Genomic DNA, 21,715 nt, shown 5'->3' on the forward strand with positions numbered 1-21,715 from the left:
GTAGAAAGCTGACCTGTCATTGGCTGAACAGTTGTAACCTGAGTCGTCTTTGGCTGAAAGACCTGACGTTTAATAAGTAGGTGTACTTTAATGACATGCATTAAAGGTCTGCTACCAGGTATATAATTACTACATTTCGGCATGGTCGAGCATAAAAATAATTTAATTTAATTTAATCTATCCCCGGTGTACCCCCGGTTTATAACTTGTGTTGGGAAATCCCGTAACATAGGGTTTCCTCCGGGAGCTCTTGTTCCCTGTGGCATCCCAACAAATCTCCATCATCTCGTCTCGTCTCGTCTCGTCTCGTCTCGTCTCGTCTCGTCTCATCGGGAATGTAGCATCCTGAGCAACGACTATGTCCGTAAATTAGTATACGCAACTAGCTTATATAGTGAATGACGAGAAGCCAAGTATCCGCCATTAGCACAAAAAAGTCTACTTTATTATAAAGTGTTGAAGACGTTATATCATATTAACCTTCGTACCAAAAAAAGCTTTATTGAAAGTTTCTTTTCACTTTTATAGTATTGTCTTTCTCGTGTTCCTCATGCATTTCCTTTTCTCCCTAACTTTAGTTCCATTTTCCGTTTTTCTTCTGTTTATTTTTCGTCTAACGTTTTCTTTATCTCACGCTGTTTGCTTTTGCTCCTTCCTGATTGCATGTTCTTTTTCTTCCTAGTTTCTTTCTAGCTTTATTTCTTTCCACCGGTCACAATTCATTCGCTTATTTGTAAAATTCACCACAATAGATTCTTTGGTTTTTCTTTCTGTCCCCGTATATTTGTTTCTTTATATTTCCTTTCTTTGTCTCTATACTCGCGTATTCGTTTCTATTCCTTCTTCATTCCTTACTTCCCTTCACTCTCGTCTTCATTTTCTCCTTCGTCCTTTCTTTTCTTTTCATTACATTTTTCTTTATTTTTCTCATTTCTGTCTCTTCCTACAAAGAATATCCTTTAATATAATATGTGCTATTAAAACAATAACACCGGCATCATTTCAAGGTTCTGTAATAGATATTGACTGTGCAAGCGATGTGTATCCATTTGAATAATATTAAAATGTTGGAAATTCTACCACGTAATTGGACATGCGTACATGTTTTACGAATGGTTATTTATTAATTTAATAGTACAAAGTATGCAGATGGCTCTAAACTATTATTTTCTCGAGCCTCAGTTAAATGAAGAATCCATAACAAATTAAGTAATTATTTCGATAAATTTGGGTTATGCTTTTTTTTGTATGGCCTATATTTCCGAACTCTACAAAACGAAAATCACACTGTGGGCCTATATACTGAAGAGCATTTTTTTTTATTTTTGTAATTGTCTTTTTCTATCCTTCAAAAGTAGTATTTGTCCATTAAATATTGAAGATCCATTCTTCATTTAACTGAGCATCCTCAGATTCAGATCCGTGTGTGCAGTTTTAGTCTCCAATATCAGTTCAATATAATAATATAAAGAGTAAGTTATAATGTTCTGTAGATCCAACATTTTCCTCGTCTGGTACTTCTATAAGTTCATAATCTTTCGTAACTCTTGATCACTTGCTGCCAAACGTTTCTTTCAGATCGTCAATCTATCATGTTCACACATTTCTGTCACCTGTTCTCAAATTTCAAGCTGTTAGCCTGTATGTTTCTTGTTTGTGATTCAATCGCTTAAAATGTCCAGGAAAATTTTATTTCATTATTCCGTCCCAGTCAACAGTGACTTTAATCTCTATAATACTTCTCGTTTCTTATTCCCTTCAATTTATATTAGCAAATTCTTAACACATAGCTTTTAGTTTTTACGGCGATCATGCTTGTGCTTCATATAGGAGAACACAGAATGTAACTGTTCATATTTTACTGGACTAATATGATGAATCTGCCCAAATGAAACTCAGCATTTATATACAGTACTATGTCCTACCTTCATATATGAAAAAATGCTACTAGCTAACGAATAACAGGCAATTAAAAAATAGGAGAACAGAATAAGATGAAAGTAGTACTCTATATATGACGTTAAATAATAATAGTAATAATAATAATAATAATAATAATAATAATAATAATAATAATAATAATAATAATAACGGTCAAAGTAGAGCATCCACCCGCCAATGTAACGAATATTGCACACTATTATCATTGCCAATGTGGCGCTATAAAGCAATTTTGAACCCTTTTATCACAGACACAACATATTTAAATTCTTATTGCACGATATATGTTACCGTTAAAATCCAAAATTCGACAAAACCAGTTTCAACTAGTAGAAACTACAGTAGTTTTAAAATATAGATAGATAGAAAGTGAATTTTCGTAAGATCTAGAATCAATGACAGGTCAGGTTTGGTTTGGTTAGGTTTTTTTTTTTTTTTTTTTACCAAACAAAAACCTAAACAAACCAAACCTAACCTGACACTGATTCTAGATCATACGAAAACTGAATTTCTATCTATCTTTATTTTCTTAAACTAGTTTTTACTAGTTGAGACTCGTTTTGACGGATTTCGGGTTTTAACGGTAACATATATAATATGGAATTATCACTACATTAACAACATCCATTATTTCACAAAACACACACTGAACGAATTAAATGTAATTATGAAAGCCGCTATTATAAGCTAATATTAATGTTATTTCAGAAACTTCAAAGATTAAAAACCGCTAGTATTCCCGCTAAGCGGGATAATATAATTTTACCCGCGAGACGCTATCCAAAAAAGCTAGATTTAGCGGGAAAACCGCTGAATTGGCAACACTGATCCCACGTTGGAATGTGTGTACACAAATGCATATGACGTCATCTGTATTCAAAGTACCGTATTATACAAATAAAGCCATGACCTTGTTAGATTCAAGGCCAGTCTGCAGATAACACACCAGTTTCGCAAGCTATCAGTGGACTTCATCCTCCACAAGACATAACACTAGAATCGCTGCAAGTCCCTAGTATTTTTTTTTAATAAATGGAGAGTGTAAACGAATTACTGGTAAGCCTGGGAAAAGGGAAAACAGATGGTCGGATGGGGGGGGGGGGGGAGTTTAAATTATTACCATGGTAATTTGACGTCTGGAATTACTTCTACATGCAAGAATATTGATTTTGTATTGAATGTATTGTAACTACATTTAAAACTTGTTTCAGGATACCTTAACTCATTAATTTAGTTCTTATTTTTACATTTATGTGGCAAATTCTCCTTAACAGTTATTTTACACTATTTTATGGCTGTACAAGGCAAGAGATGATTACTAATGTTTCCAAGACACACCGCATAACAAGCGTTATAGTCAATAATCGGTCTTCGGTAACGGTATGGGAACAGTTAAATTGTGCTCCAAAATTAAAAAAAAAAAAAAAAATGCTGGATGACCGCTGCATTCAGCATCTAGTCAACTGCTTTGAGGTATGAAAGATGTCAAAGATAATATGTACAATTCCAGAAAAAATGTGGCCCGCCTAAATTTGTTTGTTTCCAGATTGAACGCAGTACGCATGCGCAGTGCTCCAAGGCACACAAGATCGCTTTGGCAGTTATTAAAATTTATTTTACGTCGATTGTTTTCGTAACCCGAAAGGCATTTGAAAAGATGAAATGAAAATAGATCTATTCTTAACAGTAGATGAATATTCATAAATCGTGCAGGAAAACAGAATGATGTTAAACGAAATTATTAATTTAAAAAAGCCTTTCCTCAACACCATCTGAACCCTGTAATCGGAGAGCAGAGCTGTATTGTCATCATCGGTGTTGTTAAGTATCTTGTGTGTTTAATAATGATTCTTAAGAATCAATTTGATCTCATTTTCAGAATAATTTCGTGCCTTTTGCATTAGTTGTGAAATAATATTCCTGTAATACTATTCAAATACTGGATTGAAAACCGTTGTTAAATCGTTGTGGTGTCAATCGTGTTGTATAAGGAGCTTGTAGAGTCGGGCCATTTTTTTTTCTGGGACTGTACATAGTCAAAAAGCTGCCAAATAAAATGCTTTACAGATATTTGGTCTATTGACTATAAGACTATCGAGGAATAAGTCTACTTGAAAAGAGGTCTATAAAAAAGAAATGTCTGAAGGAAATAAGTCTACATATGAAATGTATAATTTACAATAAGATCTACAGTGAAAATTTAAAAACAAAATGTCTACTATATAATAATATCTATACACAATGACGTAAATTACGTATCCTAGATAATGTAATTAAAGGAAGCAAATGGGAATTTAAAAATTCACAATGAACACTTACACTATAGATTCGGCAAAAGGAAAGAAAATTCTGGTGCATAACAATTTTGACTACCATTCGAGGCGTGTAAATCAAGATGGCAACCAGATGTACTGGATGATACCTGCAGTGTTACATGTGTTACGGATAATAACACATAAAGAAGTGTCCACACCTGTGGAGTAACGGTTAGCGGGTCTAGCCGCGAAACCAGGTGGCCCGGGTTCCATTCCCGGTCGGGGCAAGTTACCTGGTTAGGTTTTTTCCGGGGTTTTCCCTCAATGCTGGGTAACTTTCGGTGTTGGACCCCGGGTCTCATTTCACCGGCATTATCACCTTCATCTCATTCAGACGCTAAATAACCTAAGTTGTTGATAAAGCGTCGTAAAATAACCTACAAAAAATAAAAATTAAGAAGTCCTGCCCAATAAATCAACAGCAAGTAGAAAGAATGATAGACGATTATCAAGCATTTAAAGGTAGGATGAAATCAAAGTATATGTGAGAAGTCTAAGCTACAGGTTGGAATTACAAATTCAACTTATACATGGGATTGAAGATAAGATGTAATTATACATTTCTATTATTTCTTCTTATCCAGGAAAGTAAAAATTATTCTTTACAAAACATTAGTGAGACCAGTTTTGACATATGCTGCAGAAACGTGGTCAATCTCCAAAAACGATGAAAAAAGATTGGAGATTTTCGAAAGAAAGATTCAGCGAAGGATCTATGGCTCAATATTTGAGAAAGCTCTCTGGAGGAGGAGATGCAACTATGAATTATTTAGACTTCTGGGAGAGCCAAATATAATCAATACAGTTAAAACAAGCAGATTGAGGTGGGCAGGACCTGTAATACGCATGGACCCAAGTGAACCTTGCAAAAAAATCGTAATAACAAATCCGGGAGGTCAGAGAAGACGAGGTCGACCGCACTTGATGGAGTGGAAGAGGATGCCAGAAAGTTGGGGTGCAAGAATTGGAAGACTGCCACACAAGATAGAGACGAATGGCGACAATTACTAAGGGAGGCCCAGGCCCACCAAGGGCTGTAGCGCCAATGATGATGATGATGATGATGATGATAATAATTATTTCTTCTTAATAAAGTGTTATAAATTTATTTCTTAAATCTTCAGTAATGTAATTAAATAAGTTTTATATAACATTTAATTAGTAGACTTTTTCTAGTAAGCATTTTCATTTGTAGATCCTTTTAAGGTAGACTGAAAGGCACAGTACACCTATTTTATGTAGACACCTACTGTCATGAGACCCAAAAAATTATACATAATGCTATTAGACATATTTGCTGTAGACCTTCTGTCCGTGCATCAATAAAATATCATATGCAACTTTTAAGTTACATTAATATGAAAATGTATTTCTAATGGTTAATAATAATAATAATAATAATAATAATAATAATAATAATAATAATAATAATATGCTTTAATTCATATATATATATATATATATATATGCATGTCTTTCATTTCAATACTTTCCAGCCTAAATAACTAATTTTTTAAATTGCATTCAATTTAAACAATTAGATATTTAGACTAGGAAGTTTCAAAATGAAATGAAATCATGAAACATTTCAGTTTTATTATATGTTGATATTTAAAAGAAATGTATACAATTTTATTACAAATAATCTTAAAGTTAGGTTTAACTGAACTTCCCAAATATTATTATTCATTTTTATCAAACCATCGACAAATAACAGGGGGCACGCGTCATGCAGTGAATAAGCAGGTGTTTGTATATTTCAATACACGAACCGTTTCAATTACATGCATTGTTTTGCACCTTTGCCTACAGGAAACATGAAGTGATATATCAAGATGTCGCCACAGTTTCTACACTTTTCACAGACGTCCATAGCTTTGGGAGCTACTGCCATTGCAGCCACAATAGCTGCGGTGTGGTGGCACAGGGTTCAGCGCAAGAAGATTCCTACGAAATGGCGGCGAGTTGGCGAGATCAGCGAATTGATTTTCTACCCTTTGAAATCGGGGCGAGGCTTCGAGCTTGAGGAAGCGGAGTGCACAGAGTTGGGTCTGCGAACCACTGACAATGCACCGAAAGAAATTCAGAATTTACGTGACAGGTGAGGTTTGTACGCCAACATTTTTTAAATAGTTGATTACATAGTTTCTTCCAGATATTTCAGTTTTAGACAATGTATTGACTCGCAAAAGAAAGTCGTCATACAACAAAAATAATAATGAGTAGGCCTAATGATTATTGATATTATTTTGCCGTATAGGCAATGGGACTCAGAGACTTCCCAGTCTGTAAGAAATTCTTCCATTCTCATCTTTTTGGATCGTCCCAACTTCGATAACGTTTGTTTGAGAAACGTGTGTGTGTGTGTGTTTGTGTGTGTGTGTGTGTGTGTGTGAATGTACGTACGTATGTTATGTAGTATATATGTACATAGCTACACACATTATGTACGTAAGTAGCTACTGTGTATGTATGCATACATTTATTTCTGGATAGAAATTGACTTGGGAGAGATTGTCCTATATTCGTTTTTTTATTATTATTGTATCATATTTCATTTCAGCAATTCCACAGATTATTACATAACTTACAATCTTCATATCTTTGAAGAAATTGTGTACTAGAGTATTAGTGTTATCAAAAGTTACCTGCTGTGACTGCACAGATAACAGTGTTCAATTGAATAGGTGGATTGCAAAGTGTCCTAAGTCATTATTTTTAAGATTTTAACTTCTTTTCATGTTTTAATTCGCCCTTTTCAAGCCCATATATAATTGTGTAAGTTTATTTAACATAGTCTTCTAAGTCTTGACTGAGATCCGTTCGTAAATATTTTCCGGATTTTTACAGTTTCTTCCATTTTTCGAGCAATCTCGAAAAATTATAACCTGTATTACGAGTTGGAAATGAAAGTATCCAAAAGAATTAGACAATAATGTTGGTACTGGAATCAATTATTTGTTTAGTGTTGCTTTTAATCTATGAAGGCTATTTAGAAGCGAGTATATGAAATTTCATTAGGTGTGATTAAATTAAAACCGTCCGAACGATTTATAAATGTATTAATAAATTACGTAAAATATAAGTTTCATTGAATATACAAATACTAATATTTAAGGATTACTCGCAGCAAATGCCTCAAGAAGAAATCTGCTTTAATTCCAATGGAAACAGTCAGAAGGGTCATTACTTCGAAAATTTTGACAGTCATAAATCATGTGTACAATTCCGAAAAGAGGGGTTCTGCTCTTGGAAGAATTCATTAAAAGTTGACAGTCATACAGCATAACTTAAAATGGCTGTAAAATAAGGTTTTAATCAACAGTTAGGGTCGTTCAGGAACATTTCGGCACGCAGTAATATCTTCTTCAACGCGAATTTCACATCAATTTTCGGCTAGAACAAGATCGTGCTCAATCATGATATTCTGCAGCATTTCTGGATGACAATTCTCTTACGTCATCAATTATTAATCCATATAGCCTTCAGAATCAAGGCGAAGAATACGCCGCACTAATATTGATGTTCCGTGTTTGCATCGAGAGTTGCGCCTTTTCCAATTTGTCTGATGTCAATAAAATTATTGCATGAAATTTAATTAAGACTGGTTGATTGGAAGATGAGTAGTTTTGTGCATGCAGACAGACATACAGAGATAAAACCAGATAGACTGACAAAGTGGCACTAGAAAGGTCTATGAAGGACTGCGGACTCTCCTAAGGCCAAACACAAAAATTTTGATAAAACGGCCCACCAGATCAACTAAGAATGACCCGCAAGAGGAATCAGAGAGAAGTCGACACAAGTCGAGATCTCCCCAAGTTACACCTTCCATCAAATGATGACAGCATACCACAAACAAAGATACACTGGTAAAATGTATATACAATAACTTGTACATTTACTAATATCACGCACATCTAGTTAGAATACAATAAATTAAATATGGTATGCTATATATATATATATATATATATATATATATATATATATATATATATATATATTGGAAAAAAATTCGTTTCGCACCAGGAATCGAACCCGGGACCTCTCAACTTTGCGCGCTAAGCGTTCTTTCCATCTGAGCCATGCCAAGACCCAATTCACGGTGCCGGCCGAACTCTCTTCCTTTGTATCAGCAATAACCTACTACCTGCATTTTAGACATATGAGTCATGTATGCAGGAGCGCATATTTAAATGTTTTATGGCCATTTTCGACAACAGTTTTTTAATCACTGTTAACATTGATATATACTTTATATTCATATATGAGGACCTCGTAGTCTTCATTGCATAATCAATGACTATATCGTCGTTGTTCCTGCAATAACTCCTATGTGCAAAATATGAAAATTTTCAGTAGGAGGACAAAACACATTTATTCTTCTATGGCAGTAGTGCATAGGAGATTGTGAATTCTTACATTTTCGAAAAAAAGAAATAGAATTACATATAGGAGATTTTATTATTTGCTGTATCACTATTTGAGTTAATTAAGTCCACGCCTGTGGAGTAACGGCTAGCGCGTCTGGGCGCGAAACCAGGTGCGGGAACGAATTTTTCTCCAATAATAGATAAGTTATCTACATGCACGACTACATATTATAGTCATTGATGATTCAATGAAGACGGCAAGCTCCTCATATATGAATATAACGGCGTTATTTCATGACCGAAAAGAAAACTGTAACTCACATTTATTGTGTTTATTGCCTCCTGTGAACGTAAAACACAAATTGAAGGTACAAGATTCTCTTACACAGAGACTACAAACACAGTCAACACAGATGTATTGAAGTTCGAACTTTTTTTCACTAGTAACAGTGATCGCAATGTCTACTGTTCTTAAAGGTGTCGATATCTCCCAAAACGTCTCTAACTAACTTGTGATAAATTAATTTAACATACCTTTTACTAGTAAATAATAAATTAAGTATTGTGATTCTGCATTATGATGCTTTCATGGAAATAGGCCTACGAGTTTTTTTAGCATTCTTCAAAAGCGGAAAAGGCATTTTGGACAGTCTATCTGTACAGCGATCTCTCCTAAATCATTGGTCGAAAATAAAGTGTCACTATCATTTACGCGCGAAGAATGTTTTGCTTCACAATAAAATGTTATTTCGGAAAACGTATTATGTGTCTTTCACGTGTTAAATTTTATGTTAGCTTGTTAATATGTTTCGGCATGCTATTGGTCATTTTCAGAACTGGTCGTTGCTGGTCTTGGCGCCTTTTGTTTTGTTTCCTGTGGGGGGTGTGTTTGTGTAGTGTAATGTGGAGTCAAAGAGTGTGTGTATTCTGAAATTGAGTTGTGTGTTGAGAATTTCATTTGCATGTGTGTATGTATATTTCGTATTGTTCTAGTGTGTTTAGTTTGTGGCTTTTTGGTTGGCTGTGTAGAATTTCCATGTCTGTGTTGATGTCTCTGTAGGTGTGGTTAGCATTTGTGATGTGTTCTGCATATGTGGAGGTGTTTCGTAATTTTGTTATGGCTGTGATGGCTTTGTAACGTGTTTGAAATGATCTGCCTGTCTGTCCTAAGTAGAAGTTACTGCATTTGAGTTTGTATACGCCTGTGTGGTTGTATTTGTTTGTTTGTGTGTTGAGATGTTTTTGTAGAGTATTATTTGTTCTGTATGCGATGTTGTAATATAATTTCTTCAATGAGGTTGCAATCTTGTGTGTGTTTTTGTTTTCGTATGTTAGTGTAATGTATTTTTTGTGTTTTTGTGTTTGTGTTATACTCTTATGTTTTTTGTGATTATGTTTTGTCTTTCGTATTATGTTGTATATTATGTTGGGGCTGTATCCGTTTTCTTGTGCTATGTATATGATTGTGTTTAGCTCTTCGTTGTAGTCATATTGGTTCATTGGTATGTTTAGTACTGAGTAGTCTGTGTCCCATTGTCCGGAATGCAGCTTGTTTGTGTTGTGTTGTGTTGTGTTGTGTGATCGTATGTGTTGTAACATAAAATTTAACACGTGAAAGACACGTAATACGTTTTCCGAAGTGATATAGTGTTAAAAGTTGTATAATCAAGATGTAGTATGTAAAATGTTATTTTTAGATCCAGTATGCTATATTAAACTTTTAGTCAGGGACGCAAAAGAAGCAGCGCATGAATGGTCTTCGACTACTCCACGTGCTCCTGGCTGCAGTGTATACTGTCCGGTAGAGATGGGCGAAAAATAACGTAGCAGTTATTTTGTAAAAGTTACTTAATTGTAACGGTTACAAAAATAATTTGGACACGAAATAACTAGTTACTCGCTGTTACACTGTTACTTTTGCCTGAATAACTTCAGCAAAAGAAACTAGTTGTCATTCATTACGTAGTGTTCAATCTGTCCACAAGATAGCGAGGCAATAGTAATGTGTTTCTCCATCTGGTTACAAAAATATCAACTAAGTCCATTCCCTAGAGCAGAGCACTGAGAATGTGGTATTTCACAATATTATTGTTATTAAATCTGTAAGAAAATTTATTATAAGGGGCTATACTCTTCATAAAATATTTCCACCCGAAGCGGAATGTATATCTGCAAGCTAAACTATCATAAAAAATTAGTCGTGATGAATAAATCAATTTTGTTTATTATAAGCTATTGATGTCCTTCGTAATAATATGAAGTTTTCAAATATTTAAAGTAAACGAATATTGTATGATTTGTCGCATTAGGGGCCTACTTATTTCATAGGTGGATTTAGCCTATCAATATTAGGGAGGGGGGGAAGAAAGTTTGAGCTTATTTATATAGGTACCGATAATTATAAATATTTTAAATAATTTCTTAGACTTTGACTCCTGTACACTTCTCTAAAGTCGTCATATCCTAACCCTTCACAATACTATCATTCATGGGCGTAGGCAGGTGGGTCAGGGAGGGGATTTGGCTTCCTAAATCTCAGAAGAGAATAAAAGAAATGTTAACACAGAATAAGTACAAAAAACAAATTGAATACATGCTATTTTCTAAAAAACCTGTCTAATATTAAAATGAAACGATGTAACTATTCAGATACTACCTCCCCCCACCGTTCTGAAGTCACCAACATTGTACCACAGCCAGGGATGTGCTGGAGAGGCTCGCGCGAGCCCTTTGTTAAATATTTATATTGGTTCCAAGCTCTTTGTTAAAATAACTCGCAAGGAAAATAAATAAAATAAACGCACTTTTCTAATTTATCCACCCACTATTCTGCGTTCTGCTAAAGCGATCGATTGAAAATACAGAAATTTAGTGGCTTTTGCACTGCTTGTTAGAAACTCTCTACAGCTACTTATGATTTCCGAGGTTTTGTGGATGATAACGTAATGGGAAAAAAATTGTCTTTTTGTCATTCAATATAGCCAAAGTCAAAATAAATCGCGAATTACATCACCATTAGCAGTGCGGAAGCTGAAAAAGGCTTTAGTGTAATGAATGACATTGCCACTTGTGAAAGAAGTAAGCTTACAATCTCCCACTTGTTCAGTTTAATGACTGTTAAACTATCAGCAAGCGTATGAAATAATGGGACAGGTTTCAGTTTGTGCTATCCTGTTTGAGAAATCATCGCTTCGGTGGAGCTATTTTGAAGATCAAGAGTTATTATTATTATTATTATTATTATTATTATTATTATTATTATTATTATTATTATTATTATTTTGTTCGCGATCCCTCATTAATAGCTGTGCGGACCCTCAGGGGGCCGCGGACTTCAGGTTGAAAATTACTGATCTATACTATATGCGTATTTATTATAAGTAAATTCAAAATGTACATAATATTTGAGGTACCGGTATAATATGTTTCATGATTGTGTTTGTTAAATAACAGTCGGTTGTGTGATGTATTGATGATGATGATGATGATTATTATTATTATTATTATTATTATTATTATTATTATTATTATTATTATTATTATTATTATTATTATTATTGCTATTCCCATTTTTGCTATTCCCATTTTTGCTAAACATGAAACAAAATTATTCATAACGGACATATTTCAGGTATAATATGATTCATGATTGTATTTATTAATGTGTAATATCAATTTCATTGTTCTAATATGTGCAACTTACTAAGAATAGTCTAATATTTCGATGTTTTTTTAAATTTCAGTGAAACTGAAAATATATATCCAATGCGACTAAACTGAAAAAAAAAAAGGTAAAAAAAAAACTAAAGTAACCCATATGCTAGCAGCAAAATTAGCAGTAATTCCATGATTTATAATAATTGCATTGCATTTTGTCTATATTATATACTAATATTCATAATTAAGGATATATGTATATTATACATAACATTACACGTAGTATCAAAGTAAAAAAACGTATTATATTATTGTGTACCGCAGTGAGTGGAATGTGGATGTCTGTTTAACACAGAAATTTCAATGTGTTTGTTACGAGTGTTGAAATCTTCATTACTGTTAATGTTTTTACTTTTGAAGTTCAATCAATCCAATATTTTATGGTATTTCTGCTACAAATGTACTTGTCAACGTTTTCAATCATTTTACAATGTAAGTTATTTAGTATTCAAATATAACTTGTTCGTAGATAACTAACTGCTTCTGTGCCTCTGCTAGTTATTCAACATTCAAATATAACTTGTTCGTAGATAACTAACTGCTTCTGTACCTCTGCTAGTTATTTAACATTCAAATATAACTTGTTCGTAGATAACTAACTGCTTCTATACCTCTGCTAGTTATTTAACATTCAAATATAACTTGTTCGTAGATAACTAACTGCTTCTGTACCTCTGCTAGTTATTTAACATTCAAATATAACTTGTTCGTAGATAACTAACTGCTTCTATACCTCTGCTAGTTATTTAACATTCAAATATAACTTGTTCGTAGATAACTAACTGCTTCTGTACCTCTGCTAGTTATTTAACATTCAAATATAACTTGTTCGTAGATAACTAACTGCTTCTGTACCTCTGCTAGTTATTTAACATTCAAATATAACTTGTTCGTAGATAACTAACTGCTTCTGTACCTCTGCTAGTTATTTAACATTCAAATATAACTTGTTCGTAGATAACTAACTGCTTCTGTACCTCTGCTAGTTATTTAACATTCAAATATAACTTGTTCGTAGATAACTAACTGCTTCTGTACCTCTGCTAGTTATTTAACATTCAAATATAACTTGTTCGTAGATAACTAACTGCTTCTGTACCTCTGCTAGTTATTTAACATTCAAATATAACTTGTTCGTAGATAACTAACTGCTTCTGTACCTCTGCTAGTTATTTAACCGTTAAATGTTAAATGTAACTTCCTCATATGTGACTGCTATTTTGTCTCCGGTAGGAAATTCCGAGGTCCAGCACCGAAAGTTACCCAGCATTTGCTCATATTGGGTTAAGGGAAAACCCCGGAAAAAAGCTTGAAGGCTTTTGACAGTAACTGGTGGCAAGTAGAGGGAATTTTTAACCTAACAGTGACTTTTAACGAACCTTTTGCTTTTTGGAAGTGGATAGAGGGGATTTTGAACCTATAGGATTCAAATGAAGGTCATATGGTGAAAAATGGGGACTGTAAGATGGGTATTCCAAGTCCTTCTGCTGTCAAGAATTAAATCACCACTCGCAGGTCACCTTCGGACGGATTTGGAACAGTATTAGACATGTTAACAGGCTCTAAGCAAGGCAACTCTCACACCACATACCACGTGATTAAACTTCATATATCAAGAGTAGCATTGGACATGCTTCGTAATTTATATAACAGCAAAGGCAAAAATATTTGTCAAGATAAACAGAATAAGTGTGAAGAGGTATACTACTCCACGGTCGACTTACTACTAAAACTGTCACAAGGATTTTCCGGGGAATGATTCTCAGGTCTTTTCGTCGGTTTCTGGAGCAAGTTTTATTTGTAAAATATTTTCTTTTATTCGGAACAAAATTTTGTCGAAGCATTCTATACGCTAAAATTTGTCCTTCATAGATGACAAATACAGATATACGTAATTTAAGTCCATTTTGAATTGAAAAATATGTGTTCTTTCACTGCAAATCTATCATTCTCCATTCTTTCCTATTTTCCGCCTTCCTTTTAATCTCTGCATATGATCCATGTACCTTAATGTTGTCTACAATCGAATATCTTCTTCTGCCCCGAACTTTTCTTCCGTTCACCAAACCTTCCAGCAGGCCTAGAGATAGACTATAGTAATTCGATTATATAACGATGACGGAATAATTGCGAAATTAAAGTGTCAGAAAAATTGAATAATTGGGAGAAGTGCTAATGGACAACCGTTTATTCATTAAATTAATAAAATCCATAATAATAAACAACTAAAAGTTCATTAAATTATCTAAAATATGAAGACAAGTAACAATATAAATAACATAAGGAAACATTTTTTTATCATACCTCCGGAGTGAAAATAGCTCATTCATATGGAAATCCATGCGCTGATTCCGAAAATGCCTTTTGATTTTTCCTATCTGACCTATTTCATAAAATATCGAGGAAGAATATCAAAATAGAATTAAACATTTTAATTGTCAAATTAAACGTCAACTGAAATTTTGGTACTTCTATGGACAACGAAGGTATTTGTCAGTTAAACTATAAATAAAATGAATTTATATAAACCACTTAAAATACTAACAATAGAAATAATACAATTCATGTCTACATAAGTCCTAAAAATGCTTGCTACTTGGTGGCTTTCTCTTGTAGTCAGAATTACTATCCTTCTTAATAATCCAGTAACAATCCCCCAAAATTTCAGGATCACAAGACCTTGATAGCGTTTGCCCATTGTGGCTATGTTCTGATGAAAACGCTCTCCCTCTTCATCACTAACAGCACCAAAACTGTCAGAAAAAAGTCTAAGTGCAAATGGAAGAAATGTACTTTTAGTAACATCCTACAGCCCACTTTTTTATAACACTGTATTCAATAGTATTACATAATTTCAAGGGAAAAATTATTCCGGGGCTGGGTATCGATCCCGCCAAAGCTCTACCCAGGAACTGCACCCGACACTCTCTCAATTTTTCCCGTTATATCCAAACACCTGAAGTGGGCTGAGTTGATACTACTGCCAATCGCAATACAGTATGGGCTATTTAAACTATAGATGCTATTTAGAGAGGATAAAATGTTGATATTATTATATCAATAAAGGAGTTTTCCTCTGATTGAGGTTCTGGCTAATATGTACATCTATTATCAGGCAGTATATCTCACTTGACGATATGTGTCAGAGGATGAACAGTTATTGCTTGTATGCATCTGAACTCTGACTACTGTAATATGTAGCTAGTCGGCGATGTATGCAATGGAGAGGGAAATGAACTGGCCACCCTATCTCATTATCTCCTGACCTAGTTGACTCATAAGTGGTGTCTTGTTGATAACACTTCTGAGGTTCTGACCTGTCTTCGGACAGTTGACTGAACAATAACAATAAAGGAATGGAAGAATTATTAGAAGTTGTCATTTAGATAAACAATGATTTGTAGACTGAATTCAATCTGCTTACCTTGTTTTCCAGAACTTTCCTGGTGTACGACGCCAACACCTATGCCTTCATGACTTGTAGGAAATTTCCATCGCTCATGCTGGTGTCACTGAAGCATGCAGGGGATGGAATAATTGTGCTGGAAGCTCCAGGAATGCCAGCATTACAACTCAAACTCCCAGATGAAGCATCCGTTCCTGAGAAAAAGACGTTAACGTGAGTGCTCTTTGCATTATCTGCTTAATTTGTTGTGTACGCATAGATTCAATGGTAGGCCCTACACATTAGTGCAGCGATGGGCGTTTGAGTGCATTTGCCCTCCGTGCGCACGGGGAATTCCAAGTGCGAGCGCTGCAAGCGCTGTAGTGTGCCAGCAGCTATAACAGATCTTACAGCTTTTAAATGAGCTGAATTTAGGACTTCAGGGAAAAGAAATTCTTAATTCACAATTTGCAGATAGAATTGCAGCTTTTAAGGAGAAATTGCTGTTATGTATACGTCAAATGCAAAAGGGCGAAATAAATCATTTCCCATTCTTATTTAAGCGCACAGAATTTTGAACAGTGAAAATTTCGAAATGTACGCATGTATTCTATCCCGTCTATTAGAGGAATTTACATCAAGGTTACACGATTTAGATTGCCTGGAAATGGATTTGCGTATTTTTGCTACATGTTCTGATTCCAACTGATTATTGATAACGTCCCCCCTTCATTATAGTGTGAATTGATTGACCTGCGATGTGGTCGAGAGATGATTCAAGGTCGAGTCTTATGCAGGTTTATGACGGATTCCCAAGAGGACGCTTTCCCAATCTGCATAAGCTGTGTGAGAAAGTTTTGTGTTTATTTGGTTCCACTTATAGATGTCAACAGTTATTTTCTATTACGAAAATAAACAAATCTCAAACAAGAAATGATGGGCTTTTAACGGCAGTTCTTCACATAGCTTGTGCTAGTACAGTTTCTCCAAATCTTGAGAAATTGTGTAATATGAATTAATATGCAACAAATATGTTTTGTTTTGTGTTTAAGGAAGCGTTTCATTACTTTGTGTTCTTATTTAGTTTGGTAGGAATAATAACATTTTCTTTTGAAACACACAGTACGTACGCAACTTGAATAAACCGGTTTTCGTGCACTCTAGAAGCACACTTCTCTCGTAGTACACCGTACAAGCACAAAGTGCATAATTCTGCCCAACCCTGCATTCGTGTTTTGCAATGTTCGAATATGAGAGAGGCAACGAAGACATTACAAACTTCATCTTATTTCATTTGAAAAACTAATCGCAAGATCTGTGCTAAACTCCTTAAGCGGATAAAACATGAAGGGGTGGTACTGGAGGACAACGAATATCTTTATAGCAAGGTGGAACACGACAGAGCGAACATCGGCGAATATCGAACTTCTCATACTCGGCAGACTTGAACCGAACATAGCGCCTGTAATGCAAGACGCTATTATTATTCAGAAGTTATAAACCTGTTCTGTTCCTAGCAGTGATTATTACGGAAAAACGAACTTAGGAAAATATAGGTACGTGAAAAATAATTAGGACACATTCTATCTTTTTCACTGATGTTGTCACTATCACTACAAAATTTAACTCTGACAGCTTCTAAACCTAGCTACATGCCATAAGTTTACAAAATTACAACTTTAACAATATTAAAGAACTACACAATTAATTACAAGTATTACTTCGAAAAACTGATTCTAGCTGACTTTCATGGCAGGGAGAATGGATGTTTAGGCATTTAGGCACTAGTACAGGCCAGTTACTTTATGGTGACATCTCCGGTCTGGCGACGCAGTGGTTTGGGCGAGTTCACTGTTTGTTCGAAGTGGTATTCATTTTAGTCTTCCCCTGGCTGCGTTAGCGGTCACATCTCGGGAGCGTTAGTGTGGGCGTACAGTCGCGCTAAGGACATACTATACCACCACTGTCTTGTGTGTTGCAATTTAATGTGTTTGTTACGTACGTTTCATTTAGATACTTTCTGTTTTGTTTGTTTAGTGTGTAGTATATTGTCTAGATTCACTGCTATTTTCTGTTTGTGAAAATTCTGCCTGTTAGAAGCAAACTGAAAGGTCGGGTATTGCATTCGCAGTCGCGAGAAGTTATGAGCAATGTGTAGCGCTTTATGAAGATAGTGTCGGAAGAAAAAACGTAAAAAATGTTGGAAAACTTGTACCAGAGGTTACCGCTGTGTCCGAGAGCAGTGTTAGCCAAATAATAAGGGAGACTAAAGACACTGATTCCTAGACTTCAGCTTCCTTCAGTGCTCCAAAATCAACTGTGGACAACTTTAATGAAGCTGTCATAAGACGAAATATACACGAATTCTATATTTCACAGAAACAGAGGCCCACACATAAAAATATATTATTGAAATTGAAAGACTATGGACATTCAGGGAGGTATCTCGACTTTGAGGACAGTTAATTTAAAATTAGGATTTCATTGGACTATTCTTTCGAACTGCTGCTTATTGTATTTCCATATTAGTTTACTTCTTTAGTGTTTATTATTATTCCGAACTCCTGCTCATTGTATTTCCACATTAGTTTACTTCTTTAGTGTTTATTATTGTTCCGAACTGCTGCTCATTGCATTTCCACATTAGTTTACTTCTTTAGTGTTTATTATTATTCCGAACTGCTGCTCATTGCATTTCCACATTAGTTTACTTCTTTAGTGTTTATTATTATTCCGACCTCCTGCTCATAATATTTCCACATTAGTTTACTTCTTTAGTGTTTATTATTATTCCGAACTGCTGCTCATTGCATTTCCACATTAGTTTACTTCTTTAGTGTTTACTATTGCTCCGAACTGCTGCTCATTGCATTTCCACATTAGTTTACTTCTTTAGTGTTTACTATTGCTCCGAACTGCTGCTCATTGCATTTCCACATTAGTTTACTTCTTTAGTGTTTATTATTGCTCCGAACTGCTGCTCATTGCATTTCCACATTAGTTTACTTCTTTAGTGTTTACTATTGTTCCGAACTGCTGCTCATTGCATTTCCACATTAGTTTACTTCTTTAGTGTTTACTATTGCTCCGAACTGCTGCTCATTGCATTTCCACATTAGTTTACTTCTTTAGTGTTTACTATTGCTCCGAACTGCTGCTCATTGCATTTCCACATTAGTTTACTTCTTTAGTGTTTACTATTGCTCCGAACTGCTGCTCATTGCATTTCCACATTAGTTTACTTCTTTAGTGTTTATTATTGCTCCGAACTGCTGCTCATTGCATTTCCACATTAGTTTACTTCTTTAGTGTTTACTATTGCTCCGAACTGCTGCTCATTGCATTTCCACATTAGTTTACTTCTTTAGTGTTTACTATTGTTCCGAACTACTGCTCATTGCATTTCCACATTAGTTTACTTCTTTAGTGTTTATTATTGCTCCGAACTGCTGCTCATTGCATTTCCACATTAGTTTACTTCTTTAGTGTTTACTATTGCTCCGAACTGCTGCTCATTGCATTTCCACATTAGTTTACTTCTTTAATGTTTATTATTGTTCCGAACTGCTGCTCATTGCATTTCCACATTAGTTTACTTCTTTAGTGTTTATTAGTGACTATTGTTCCGGAGTATGAAGTGAATACAGTGACTGGAGCTCAGAATTATGCAGACGCTGCAACGTGCGAGAAAGCAACGTGAGACTTCATTTCTAATGTGACTGTATTTCCCTCCCTCCATCTACAAAACGCTCGTTCCGTCTCGGATCGGTCTCCCTTCCACACTCGAACCTTCTCCTCTCTCGCGTCGACGAGCTGTCACCATAAAGTAACTGGGCTGTACACAAGACGTGTAAACAACACTAACCACTAAAAAAGTAACGGTCATCATCAACAAATATACCGCGTGTATTATATTTTCGATCTCACGTTCGTGCTAGGGACCTCGGTGTATGAGCTCCAAGACAATTGACCACTTGTCTCATTCCGCAGTACGCCGTCACAATTAAGGGACTGAGACAGTCGAAGTGAAAAGGAAAGTCTACCGCTTGAGCAGTTGCCTCCTTTGCAGAGACGCGTCTTGATCATCCTTAGGCTAGTCATCCGTCGTATTGATATTTGAGACATTTCATCTTCTACTGCAAGTGTCAAAGAAACCTTCAGCTCTTCTCAACTCATATTCGTTATTCTAGACATCAAGATTGTTGTATCGGAGTGCCTGGGGAAAACATCGGAGGACAGTGGATCACTAGGATATAGGATATTTGGTTACCTCTTACATTAAAGAAAAGTCACCACCGTATTAACAATTTAATAAACTCTAGAAACAATAACACGAGTAGGGAATATTACAACAATTAACTTATAACTAGAATAACTAACTAATGAAAGCAACAATTAAAGAATACAGAATGTACTATAAACTAATGCCCTAGATCATATATGTAACAGATAACTCCTCACTACGTTAACATCGGCAGCACTTTGAAGAGAACAACCGCCAGGATCGCCACCTGTCCGCCGTAAACGAACACGAGATGGCAGCACAGTCGATAATGCAATTCAAATGGGTATTATGACGTGACTCCTTATGTAATAACTAGATGGCAGCGTAGTAAACCTGACAAAAGTTGTTAACCTCAAAGCCTATAACCCCGACATATCTGTTACATATACGATCTAGGCTAATGCCTAATGCTGAAGGCAAGACAAATATGTCCTAACCTGGTGGCTGAACAAGTCTATATTATATACAGATAAGGCAAGACAAATATGTCATAACTTAGTGGCGGAACAAGTCTGATATCATATACAGATAAGGTCAATGATTTAATGACCACCGCAGACATGAATGACAGCAATTACAATATCTGACACGGAGCGATACAAAGGTGAGTCACGTGATGATGAAAGCAAGAATCTCCACATACAAAGAATCTCTATCCAGAGAGCCCTTCTAGCAATACAACCTAGTGATAATACAGAGTATTAAAAGAAGTGTCCAATATTTTAGTAGGTGATAGTATAAATCAAAACAAGAAAATAATGTCTAATAAATATGGGTCGTACAGCACATACTTTCTGAGATTTGAACACTTGTTCATAGGAGGTGCTCAATGTCACGTCCATTAATGGCAGTGCATTTCTCTGGTCTCTAATACAGCAGACTACCAGATAATCATACCGTGGTTGACATCCCTGGCATGGAATAATGGTACGTCGCAAGGAATACTGAAAACAAAAGTCTGGTTGCGGATATCAGCGGGTTCAGCAGAGACGGTGTTGTGAATTTTCGTAATCAGAATATGTGGGCTGATGAAAATCCCCATGCAGTTGAAGAAACAAGGCATCAGCACCGATTCTCATTCAACGTATGGGCAGGCGTTCTTGGTGATAGATTAATAGGGCCATACGTGCTACCACAGAGATTAACTGGGGCTTGTTATCATAACTTTCTTATTAACGTGTTAAAACAAATTTCAAAGAGTGCGTGATTCCTTACGCGGAAGGGCAGAGGAATGCAGTGCCATGAATGGACGTCACATTGAACACCTCCTATGAACAATGTTCAGATCTCAGAAAGTATACAGTATGTTGTAGGACACATGTTTATTAGGCTTTATTTTCTTGTTTTGATGCATAGGCTAATAGCACCTCCTAAAATATTGGTTATTTTTAACACCCTGTATAACCAGGTCCATCCATAGGATCTCGACGCTGCCTGTTCAAGGAGCCACGTAACGAAGTGGCCTGGTATCTGGAATCTTCTCTATAATTAAAGCGGGTGCAGTAGCAGCCTAGCTATGTAGAGAAGAAAACGACAACTCTTAGCTGCTCTATGACCAAAGAATCTAACTCCCAGTTGGCGGTTGGAAAAAGGCAATGTATACTGCCAGGGAACGATGTCTGTGTCGGAACCCCGAGCTGGCATTTCCTGATGACGGGGAAACGTCCCACCGAAACAGGCGCTGTATTGTATTGTA

The 21,715-nt window shown here is 35.4% G+C and overlaps 1 protein-coding gene across 1 annotated transcript in view; it reads left to right on the forward strand.

Moving 5' to 3' along the window:
• LOC138710314 (mitochondrial amidoxime reducing component 2-like) overlaps positions 1-21,715 on the forward strand; it is a 54,372-nt gene that overhangs the window by 6,450 nt on the left and 26,207 nt on the right. Inside the window, exons 2-3 of the mRNA XM_069841120.1 lie at positions 6,069-6,357; positions 15,786-15,968. Of these exons, the coding sequence (XP_069697221.1) occupies positions 6,092-6,357; positions 15,786-15,968 (449 nt within the window). The 5' untranslated portion in view covers positions 6,069-6,091. The remainder of the gene's footprint in view (positions 1-6,068; positions 6,358-15,785; positions 15,969-21,715) is intronic.

The sequence above is a fragment of the Periplaneta americana genome, chromosome 12, assembly GCF_040183065.1.
Source record: "Periplaneta americana isolate PAMFEO1 chromosome 12, P.americana_PAMFEO1_priV1, whole genome shotgun sequence".
Classification (NCBI taxonomy): Eukaryota; Metazoa; Arthropoda; class Insecta; order Blattodea; family Blattidae; genus Periplaneta; species Periplaneta americana.